We start from the raw sequence: 11,669 nt of genomic DNA on the forward strand, positions 1-11,669 counted from the left end.
AGTTCGATCATATTATTTTAAGCCTTATTTTATTATTTTATTCATACCATTAATGAACTAACATCCCCCTAATTTTATGTAAAGCACAGTTCTTGATAGTCTCTGAGACATTTTGGACTTGACCAGAGTCATGTGCTTTCCCCACAGACAATCTTTAGACGCTTGACCTTTTTTTTCCCTCTCTCTCCACAGCTGGGCTGGTGTCAGGCACCACACAAGCGGAGCCGTGTTTCTTCTTCATCACGTCATGCCCAGCAGTGGTGGTGCAGTCGGCGCTCAGTGGTATGTGCCCTCCGGGGGCGGGAGTTCAGGCCTCAACAGCAGCACGAGTTGCGGCTCCAGCGCAGCCTGCGGGGCTTTGCAGCCGGCAGGCTCCCTGGTATCCTGAAGGAGAGGGAGTTCTCTCTGGGCCGACTCAACAAGGTGTTTGCTTCACAGTGGCTCAACCACAGGCAGGTGGTGTGTGGGACCAAATGCAACACGGTGAGATGTCATTTTGTTACTAACCTGTGTTTATTGGTTAGGCATTCGTCTCTGTATATTTTCAACACTTGGTGTTATTCTGAGAGTATTATAACTTAATCAGTAAGATTAGATGCTTTCAAATAATTCATGAACAGAAAACAGCAATTCTTAGATTATTTCAGCTGTCATAACTGTTTGTCTAAAGGTTGATATCAGAGTAAGTAGCACAGTGCAAGTAACAGTTTTGCAAATTACTGTTTTGATTCAGTGATGCGTCACAAGAGTCAGCAGGAAATCTCTTAAAGGGAGTGGTATATTTCCTGGAGGGCCTTTGCAGTGCGATGTAGTGCCGCTTCTTATTTTACTTGAATCTTAATCAGATGCCAAATTTATACAGGACAGAATTTCTTGGTGTAGATAAAGGTTCCCATTTTGGTGACCTCAAGAATCAATCCCTCTGTGTTGACGATGATGTAAGCCTACAAGGGTCATACAAACTGTGACTGGGGCAGTTTGCTGGGACTTTGCTTCATAAATGTTTCTTTGTGGAATAGAAACATTTCTAAAGTAGGTCTTTTAATCAGATCACTAAGACTTATCAGAACAACTCTGGCTCAGGACTTCTCTTTGTTTTACCTCCTGAACCTGGTGGGCTAACTGGATGTCTTTCCTTACTTTACCTGCAGCTTTTTGTAGCCGATGTCCTGACTGGGCAGATAACACGCATTCCCATGCTGAAGGACAGGGAGTGTCAAGGCGGAGGCTCTGGGGTTGTGGGTGCAGTGGGGGCGGGTCGGCAGTACCACTCCACAGCAGGCTCTCGTTCCCGGATGGACCAGCAGGGCTGTGGGATCCACGCTATTGAGCTCAATCCCTCCAGAACGCTGCTTGCCACCGGAGGAGACAACCCCAACAGTCTGGCCATCTACCAGCTGCCCACACTGGACCCTGTTTGTGTTGGAGATGTAAGTGGTTTGGATTTGGAAGGCTTTATTGGCAGAAATGAAATATGGTGTTCATAGATGTGTTTTCGTTGGTGTATAATCCCCTGAATATATGACTGTTGTGTTTTTGGTACCTTAGAATGAGCCCTTTTTATCTACAGAAGCCGTGGCTCGCTTTCCATGGAGGCCGCAATGTTGAACCTCCACGTTTTTACAGTATCCCAGAAGGGACAAACCAAATTCTGGCTCTACATAGAACCGTTTGAGTTTTTTTGGAAATTCTTCATAAGCCATGTCGTTTTCAAGGGGACAGAAAGTTGACAACTAAACCAAAAAAGTCAGTTTGACAAAGATAACAGCATACAGTTGATCCTGATATGACAAAAACACAAACAACAAAACAAAAAGAAATGTTCAACATGAAGATCAGCTCGTACTCCAAGCAGAGCATGAACATGGATCATTCATTCACAGCCTAGAGTGGTACTATTAATGTCAGTAAATGCATTCAGGCAATAGAGCAACAACACATGTTTACACAACTGTAAAGGCGTTATTATTGACTAGTGGTCGATCGATATGGGTTTTTAAATGGCAGACGCCCATATTTAGAGAGCAGGGCTGCTGATGGCTGATATAGAAGAAAAGTCATGTATAATTATAATTCTAGAGGAAATTCAGGCATACAGTTACCACACCGCACTGTATCCGAGTTCTAGCACAGGGCTCAAAATCAACACCACCTTCCCAAAGAGGGGGAGTGCTGATGTTGGTCCACAGCAGGCACACTGACAAGGCTGCCTGCAGACGTGTCTGAAGACATGTTTCATTTATCGGGTCTCACGAGAACAGACATCGGCCAATGCTGATTAGCTCAAAATGCCAAATTACCGGTCCAGTTTATCTGCCAGCCAATTAATCTGCCTATCACTATTAAGGACATGTATGACTGTGATTAAGAACATGTTCAATTGATCCTAAAATAAGAAGACAGGGTAATGGTGGTATGATGGTTACCAGTTTATGCCTCACCACTGGAGATCCAAGGTCCAAGAGTGAAATATGTCCTCGACTATTGGAATGATTACAAGAACTTTATTGTCCGCAGTGGGTAAATTGTAATGGCTTTTGTGATTCCCCGACTTCTCGTAAAATGCCACCGAACATCAATTTCCCTCCTTTCACAACAAGGTAACAGCACTAGTGATTAACTCCCACCAGCCTCGGCTGTATTCTGCTTTAATCACCACTCACATCCAGTGCTCAGAATTAAGGATGTCCCGTTGTCCCAGGGACAATAAAAATAGCACCAGGGACACAAAGATGCAGTGTCTGGGACAATTCTGTGACTGTAGAGAAATGTATTATAACAAATTATATTGTTAGGTGTTTAAATTAGAAAAGTGCGAGGAGCTCTGCTCTGTGTCATGCATTTGCACACACACAATCATAGAGAGAGACCAGTTGATGACTTAGCAACTTTCTTGCTAGATTTAAATGTTATATTATTCAAATATATTCTGTTGTAATTCATTCCCATGTGTGCTGCATGAGTTATCGCAGTCCACGGCTCTTCTGCTGATAACTAAATATTTAAATGGTTAATAGTTTAGAGCGCATATTGTTCTCATAGGAGTGTGATTTGTGACACAACGAAATAAAACAATAGAACAAAATATGAAATGATAGATGGTTTTCTATCGTCACATGATATATATTGCCCTGTAATAGTATTTAAGGCTTCTTACATGGTAAGGATTTGTTTTTCAGGATGGTCACAATGACTGGATCTTCTCCATAGCATGGATCAGTGACAACATGGCAGTTTCTGGTGAGTTGTCTGTGTGAGTGGAAGCGTGTGAATGAACACTGCTGTGTAAGCATTGGGCAGTGAGCAGAAGAGAGTCCCTGAGTTCTTCTTCTGAAGTCTGTGCTCTTTGCATACCCTGATGACAATCCTCCTTTGTTTTTCACTTTTGTGTTCAGGCAGTAGAAACAATCTGTAATTTCAATATGTTTTGTGTGGTGAAATTCCCAGGGTCCAGAGATGGCTCCATGGGCCTGTGGGAGGTGACAGAGGACGTAATGAGTCAGGCAGAGCGCAGTCAGAACGAGGAGTCTGTACCCTCCTACGCCCACATCTCACACCGTGCCCTCAAGGACATCCCAAAGGAGTACACCAACCCATACAACTGTAAAGTCCGTGCTCTGGCCTTCAACAACAACCATAAAGTAAGGCTCATCCTGACACGGCTGTTGGGAAAACACATGATTGTGTTTGTGTCTAATTTACTTTAGGAAAACAGGAAACTCTGAGCTTTATGTCATTTTATAATAATAATATTGATGAGGGTTAATGGTTAATTGACTGAATGAAGGGTTTATGAAAACATAATTATGAATATTATAAGGCTATTTTATATATATATTAGGAAGAAATGAGTGTTTGAAACATCCTGACCATACAGATGGCAGAGGAGTGAGTTATGCTGCAGGAGTGGTCTGAAATCTTTCTGTGGATGTTTTGATGCCTCTCTTTATGGCGTGAAAGTGGGTCACCAGAAGAATCGATTGTAACCAGCGTTCAAGCTAATCACAGCAGTGCTCTATGACGGGAGAGTCTGACAACTTCTACGATGTCTGTTCAACCCTGCAGGGGAAAAGTATTTGAGAGAAAAAAACCATGTTCTACGTGTTGTTTCTGGTTCCTCAGGTTACATCTTTGTCTTCCTTTGTTCCCTTTTCAGGAACTGGGAGCTGTGTCCTTGGACGGCTATTTCCACCTCTGGAAAGCTGAGCACAACTTGTGCAAGGTAAATTACAACACAAAGGTTGACTAATGGGCATTGTGTGATGCATTTTCTCTGTGGATAGCTATGGAACTTTATAGTGCACACTTGTATGTTCAAACAGAATGAAGGACTGTTCTTGACATCATTTCTTCAGTGTTGACAGCTGAAATCCTTATTTAGTTCCTATGTAACAGTCCATGGTGTTTCCCCCTAGATACTGTCCACCAAGCTGCCTCACTGCAAAGAGAATGTGTGTCTGGCATATGGACAGGACTGGTCGGTGTACGCTGTGGGTTCTCAGGCCCATGTTTCCTTTCTGGACCCTCGGCAGCCTACAAACAGCATCAAGTCCGTGAATTCTCGAGAAAGGGGAAGTGGTAAGTGATCTTTAACATCAGTAACATGGCAGGCTGACCTTTAACTACTTAACTATTATTGTGCAATACTCGTGTCAACTGGCTAAAAGAAATCTGTTAGTAAGCCATATTTAACAGTTGTGGCTATACTGTAATTTCTTTGTTTCTTAAATATGTGTCAAAGCCTTTGTTGGGGCAGACCGTGTACAGACTCATGTAAGACCTAAGTTGGAAAGCACAAATAAGCAGGGAGGGTTGATGTGTACTCACTCTTGAGTAGCTCTGTATTTAAGACAACTGTATCTGTGTCAACAGGGATCCGTTCAGTGAGTTTCTATGAGCACATTGTGACAGTGGGCACCGGCCAGGGTTCTCTTCTCTTCTACGACATCCGGGCCCAGAGATTCTTGGAGAACCCTTTGAATCCAGCCGGGGGGTACAGGAAGTGTCCAGGAGATGGCATCCTCAAGCTCACTACAGGGAAAGGCTGGCTGGTACACAATTTCTTCTATTCTTCTATTTGTCTATTATTAAGTGCTCCTTTTTTTTTTTTTGAAAGATGTAACCCTCCTCACCCATAACCTCCTGCTGTCCGACTCTTCTGCTCTGCTTTCAGAATCACGATGAGACGTGGAGGAGTTACTTCTCAGACATTCATTCTTTCCCCAACGCGGTGTACACCCACTGCTATGACGACTCTGGCACCAAGCTGTTTGTAGCAGGTGGACCGCTCTGTTCTGGCCTGCACGGGAACTACGCAGGACTGTGGAGTTAGCCTCTACGTCTCCTCCATCGCTCTATCACTACATCCTCGTCCAGATTTTTACTTAACCAGTCCCTCCATCCCTCTCCCTCTTCAAGTCTGTTGACATCACTGTCTTTGGTATCCCTCTTGTTCATTGAATTGTCACTGTTTTGCTCACACGTGGACTCAGGAGCATGATCTTGCCCCCACCGTATCACGGCTTTGAATATTGTTGTTGTGTATCTTTGTGTCCACCATCACACCATCCCTTCTCCTCCAATTATTCCTTTGCTCCTGACACCTCAGCTACTCGGTTTTTTATATGAAAATGTACAAAGAATTGACTAGTAATTTTCTCAAGAGCTGCGAAGTCTGCCACTAAGGAACTCAGAAGAGTTTTGAGAAACATTAAGAATAAAGTAATACATGTTCTCATCATTTAAAGCATTAACATCCAACCCGCAGGGATTAGGCTATGGTCTTTTGCTGGCTTGTTTTTGTATGTAAGGATAGTGTTTACCGCTGCTTCCTCTGTGATAAACGACAGTGTCTTTGTGAAATAACCTGTGGAGTTTTCTCCAAGAAATTCCCTTTCTTTCTCTCACTGAAATGGACGGCAATAAAAAGAGAGGGAGAGAGGAAGAAGGACTGAAGATATAATAGATTTTGAAGGACTGAACCGGAGTGCAGTTTGACGTTTGATAAAGAATATTTACTGGTTGGAACAGCCCGTCCTGTCCTGCAACAATCACAAAGAACTTATGTCTTCTCCTGTCGGAAGTAAAACGAAGAAGCCAATCAAAATGGGACTTTGTGTTCATATTTTTTCTCACTGAGATGATGTAAAGGAGAAACATTAAGATTGCTAAATGCAGTGTTGTGTATGAATTAATCCCAACAAAAATGCGTATTTTATTTTTTGACTGTGTGGTTTGACAGGCATACTCCTGCTGATATTCTAAGTAGCTTTATTTGTATTTATTTCCCCTTTTCTCTGTCACCTTTATTCTGTTGGTCAGGGGTGTTTATATCTGCTTCTGTTGAAGGATATCTCTTTTTTTGTCCTTCGCTTATGTTCCTGTTCTCTTTGACCAGAATGCTTTCAGCAGATTTGTCCATCGGTGGTGTTCAATCCTGATTATCACCCTTCTGGTGTCACTAGAGAATTTACTCTAAGATTTTGGTAGCAAGTTAAGTATCATCAAATATGATGATTGATAGAGGAGCCTTTAATTACTGGATTGAACCCCCACCCCCCATGATTCTGGGACTCCTCTGCAGGAACTGGGGAGAAGATCTGTAGTATCTCACTTTGAGCTTCCCAACCATCCAGCAAGAGTGATGTGAGGAGAACTAATGAGAATTTTTACTCTACCCTGAGTTTGATGCTGCAGGCACATACATTTGTTGTCACAGTTGTAAGACTTTATTTTTTTCCTCTTTTTTTTTTGTACCAAGGAGTGAGTGATTCTGCTCTTTTCCTTGTTTGGTAGAGGCAGGGTAGGCTTCAGTTACGTTTTGCCTTCCTCAAGTCTTTCTGTGAAAGACTGCCACAGGCGATCATAGTTTTCCTTTTCTACAGTTTTCATGATAATGACAGATTGAAAAGAGAAACCCCAATTACGACCACAAATTGAACAAATAACCAACACTTTTAAAGTGTATTTTATATATAAATGTGTATATGTATGTGTAAAATACATAGGGACAATTGCATACATTTTTATGTATATGTCTGAGGAAGTGTGTGGATTGATCTGTCTACTTGGTGATGCCCTGTTTTTTTATACATGCCTCATGAATGTTTTTACAAATGACTGAATCTGAGGATATTGTAAGATATAAACATCTGAAAAAAACAAGCTATTAAATCTTTAAAAAGAGTAAATAATAAAAATAAAATGTATATTGATGTAAAGTTTCTTTTTTTTCATGCTCGACATCATTTATCCAATTTAAAGATATCTCGAATTAAACCGTGCAGTCTACATTGTGATCATATATTGTAGAACTCATGTCGCTGACTAAGTTACATCTTCGATAAGCACAAAAGAAACAAAACAACAAAAAGCACGTAGACATATTGAGACATAAAGCTCCAGCAGCGTCTGTCCTAACTTGCTGAAGGTGAAGAAGTTGTCTGACCCGGGAGCAGAGCATCCACCGCGGCAGCGCACGTCACGTGACCACCTTGTCTGCTGCTGGCTGAGTGAAGCGTGTTAGCAGGTAACTAAACACACATTTTCATCTGGTTTTCAACTTCACTTTCTCCGTTCCAACTCGTTTTAACCATACACTTTACCGCGTTTCCGCCGAAATACTTGGTCGCTGGCTGCGTTGTTTTGTCGCACGGGGTTGTGAGGGATGTCTTTCGCAATTTTTCTGTTGTCTTGCTCCCCGGCGAGCAATGTCGGGATGGGATTGTGCTCCGCTGCGAGGCCTTCGTCTTTACATCTAACACCGCTGTGTTTTGTTAGCTGGCTAGCCCGTTGTCTACACGTCGAGGACAAGCCTGGTGCAGCGGCCACCATTCGTTAAATACCTGTGAGGATCTCTAAACACGAAGGAGACTTTAGCGAGGCACTTAGACGATCGTTGGCTATCAACTTGGAGCAGATTTATTAGCATCGTTAGTTAGCCTCGTCCCCGCTGTATCGACGGTGTAGTGTCAGCGTTAGCACGGTAGTGGCTACTCGAGTTACTGCTAGCGAGGACAAAGGGACCCTGTTACCGAGAGCACCGAGTCGGTTAGTGTTGAGTGTACAACGACGCTGGGAGAGTGTGGTTTGTTTTTGACAGATAGACACACAATGTCCGCCGTTACCGAGTAGTCCCGTGTGCAGACTGAAAACAGCAGCGGGCTAACGTTAGCACTGCTTCAAAACAACGCTCCGCTTTATTAGTGCTGTTATTTCTGACTCGTTGTCAGTGAGCCGTAACCAGCTGGATGCGAATATACGTAAACACGTTTCATTTAACGGATATTTAATTTGTCACTTCTTTATGCCCAAATAAATGTGATAAACAATTGAGACGTCCACAGCTACTGAATGGTTGTTTTGTTGTTGTTTGTGTCCGTGACCGTCGATACTCGTACCTGTAATGATGTGTTAATGTTTGATGTATTACACACAGATAGCAGCCGCTGCCATGGGGTTTTTAGATACTAAAACAGATCTTGACATTTTTCACTGAAACTGCATTTAATCTAAAGCCACTTCGTCCTGTAGCTTTGTTCAGTCCAGCAGCCAATGGCAGCACTGCATTTGCCAACGTCACTCAGGCACTGTAAACTGGATTGCTATTGTTCTCTAACATAAAACAAATGGGTCAGTGGGGATATCTGTTGTTATTATTCTAGTAATGGACACCGTAGGCAAGGTTTGCGATTCGAGTTGAATTACAAGGTATTTTTCATTACAATATATTGAGCAATCACCTTATCCATGTATTTGCAAGTGCATAAATCTGTGTGTGTGTGTATAGCTATTTAATGTGTTAACTGTTTGCTACTGATAATTATTAGTGACTGGTTATGTGGGGTCACATCCAGAGAGGTTCGAACTGTCTAGGACTTGATTGTCAAATACACACACAGAACAATTCAGCATGTTACTGCAGTAGTGTAATGTTTAGTGTGTGTATAATCTTAGTCGCTGTAAACTCTATCAGTTAGAGGGGATGTAGGGTCAGGGTGTATAGTGTTTGTTCTGCCTCACACACACTGTGGTCTGTACTGTTTGTAAGAGGACACTGGGTCGCTCTCCCTCCTTGACCTAGATTTTCAGCAAAGCTGTTCTGTCACCAGGCCAACTGTGTGTCGTACAGGCTCCATAAGGGCAGGATTCATGATTGTGCAATAAGACTTAGCCATGCTCACGACACATATTTCTGGTTTTTAACACTTATTTCCTTCTATGAACTCACATAAGGGACATTATTGAGGCTCTGTAACACCAATGCGAGCAAGCTGTGTGTGTATGTGTGTGTGTATTTTGGAAATGATCTGTGTTTAAGAACTGTTGGTTGATGTCACTCATTCCTCCACGTGTCTTGTTTCCTTGGCAGATTTTTCTATTTTGTACATACAGAGTTTTGTATATACTGTATATGATGAGCTCGCTGGGCAGCGACAAGGCCCGGGTCCCTCGGGAAAAAGCGCTGCCTGCTGCCACTCACACATCACAACCACAGAAACAGATACAGGTGAGGAGCAACCGCTAGCACAGGAATGTGATAAACCTTAAAGAATAACTAAACAAAGCAAACCAATGTATGTATGTAAATATATGTATATGGTTATTCACTAGTGTATAGCCTGGCACTGCAGAGTTATTCTCTCTGAGCCGCTAGCTTGGCTATTGCTACAACCAAATATCACACAGAACCATTTACAAACGGGCATAAATGTGCTCCACGCCTTAAAAGTGGAGAGGTGTTTATGTTTGGCAGAACTGTTGTTTGTCTTGGATTGCTTTCGATTTTACAAGTGTAGCTAATAAAGTGGACATACTGTGTTCTTCTCTGTTTTCTCCCGCTGACCTAACTTTTACCCATTGGCTCCTGTGTTGCAGGCTACTGCTGAGCAGATCCGGCTTGCCCAGATGATCTATGACAAGAATGATGCTGACTTTGAGGACAAAGTTAACCAGGTGAGGAACACTTGGATCATTGCCGAGACAAAACAAGGCTCATTGTCTTACTAGGTTGAGTCAGGGTGAGCTGTCGCATTCTTCCATGACCACATTACACTTTGTGGACACATGAAAAATGCATATTTCCTGCTATGAATGACACCTTGTGATGCTGTGACTTGTATTGTCATGTGGGGAAAAGCATTTTGTCATTTTTGACTCTTGATTTGTGTTTGTCGCTTTCCCCAGCTGATGGAGGTGACTGGGAAAAACCAGGATGAGTGCATGGTAGCGCTCCACGACTGCAATGAGGATGTTAGCAGAGCCATCAACTTTCTCCTGGAGAGCACCTCAGACATGGTAAATTACATAATGTCAAATGTAATATCATCTTAAACTCCACCTGCTAAGCATCATTTATGCTCCAAGTTTCAAATTGCTCATGTGCTGCCATAAATGAAATAAACCTTTTTCACAGTAAGAAAAGCACAGGTGTAGTTAATAACCTTAATGATGGCCGAATTCCATTTATCTCAGCTGGTTTCATGGTCCTGGTATTGTGCGTGCTGGCTCACTGTTATAGCTTAAGACTCGTGTAGACTACAAGACTTTAGAAATCTCTGATGCTCACACCACAAAGCACTTGTTTGTGCTGTGCAGTGTTGGCATGAGGAGGTGAGGGTGCACAAACTACACTACAGATCTCAGACCAGGGCAGGAGAGTGTTTCTGGTGGCAAACGTGGTGTTGCTTACAGAACACCTAAAGTTGTCAGACCCAGGCAAGCTGCTCTTTAGCACAGATAAATTAAAAGGTCTCACGCTGCCACTATTTCCCTGTACCACAAACGTCACCTATCCACACAGTCATTCCCTTCTCCAGAGAAGGCAGACTAGACTCTACAGTAGCCTATTGCCACGACTGATTGTTATTAATAAGTTATTTATATTTTTTATATAGCCAATACTGTACCAATATTCCATCAGTTTCTTCGCTTCCCCGGTCTAATATAGGAATAACTTCCTCCTTTTTGAAGTGAGAATTTGTACCGTGATATGTAATAACATTTTATTTTGTCGGTATCGTTCAGGAACCAATATTGAAGTTGAGGTATCTGTATCATTATCCAAAAAAATTGAACGATACCCAGCCCTAGGCATGTCACTGTCTCCATGACCTCAATAGGGGAGTTGTATGAAGTTTTGATCATTACTGTGTGCTTGAAAACGCCCTACATACTGATTGATGATGATCTTGATAGGACTGTGGGAGTGTTTGATTGAGACTGTATTTGAGTGACATCTCAATGACTCCTTTCTTATTTTGGTTAGACCTGTTAGGGCGGGAAGTGGAATCTTGTGACCTCCCAAAATTCCTACTATAGCACTCCCCGACTTCAGACATGGTCTAACTAGCCAGAATATTTAAACACCTATGCAGGTGTGTGGGGCCTTTTAATAACTTCAGCAGGGGAGGGATAGAACTGTTGACGACAACTGTTGACGACAACAACTGTTGACGACGACGACAACCTGTTGACGACGCACGACAACTGTTGACGACGACAGAAACAACTGTTGACGACCGCAGGACAACTGTTGAAACGACGAGCGACAAACTGTCTGACGACGACGACAACTGTTGACGACGACGAAACTGTTGACGACGACCGACGAACAAAAAAACTGTTGAGACGACGACGTGACAAGCTGTTGAACGACGAGACGACAAAGG

The 11,669-nt window shown here is 42.7% G+C and overlaps 2 protein-coding genes across 3 annotated transcripts in view; both read left to right on the top strand.

The window, feature by feature from the left end:
* The window catches only part of dcaf12 (DDB1 and CUL4 associated factor 12), a 9,344-nt gene extending 2,130 nt beyond the window's left edge, over window positions 1-7,214 (top strand). The window contains exons 2-9 of the mRNA XM_035661320.1: window positions 193-483; window positions 1,152-1,430; window positions 3,180-3,240; window positions 3,448-3,641; window positions 4,157-4,222; window positions 4,416-4,578; window positions 4,873-5,051; window positions 5,174-7,214. Coding sequence (XP_035517213.1) covers window positions 193-483; window positions 1,152-1,430; window positions 3,180-3,240; window positions 3,448-3,641; window positions 4,157-4,222; window positions 4,416-4,578; window positions 4,873-5,051; window positions 5,174-5,332 — 1,392 coding nt within the window. The 3' untranslated portion in view covers window positions 5,333-7,214. The remainder of the gene's footprint in view (window positions 1-192; window positions 484-1,151; window positions 1,431-3,179; window positions 3,241-3,447; window positions 3,642-4,156; window positions 4,223-4,415; window positions 4,579-4,872; window positions 5,052-5,173) is intronic.
* Window positions 7,215-7,448: 234 nt separating this feature from the next.
* ubap2a (ubiquitin associated protein 2a) overlaps window positions 7,449-11,669 on the top strand; it is a 14,015-nt gene continuing 9,794 nt past the window's right edge. For both annotated transcript variants that reach the window (XM_035662235.1, XM_035662236.1), the window contains exons 1-4: window positions 7,449-7,528; window positions 9,371-9,508; window positions 9,877-9,954; window positions 10,186-10,296. In XM_035662235.1, coding sequence (XP_035518128.1) covers window positions 9,413-9,508; window positions 9,877-9,954; window positions 10,186-10,296 — 285 coding nt within the window. In that variant the 5' untranslated portion in view covers window positions 7,449-7,528; window positions 9,371-9,412. The remainder of the gene's footprint in view (window positions 7,529-9,370; window positions 9,509-9,876; window positions 9,955-10,185; window positions 10,297-11,669) is intronic.

Source organism: Morone saxatilis, unplaced genomic scaffold (assembly GCF_004916995.1).
Source record: "Morone saxatilis isolate NCDOM2014 unplaced genomic scaffold, NCSU_SB_2.0 Contig18, whole genome shotgun sequence".
In the NCBI taxonomy this organism is placed as follows: domain Eukaryota; kingdom Metazoa; phylum Chordata; class Actinopteri; family Moronidae; genus Morone; species Morone saxatilis.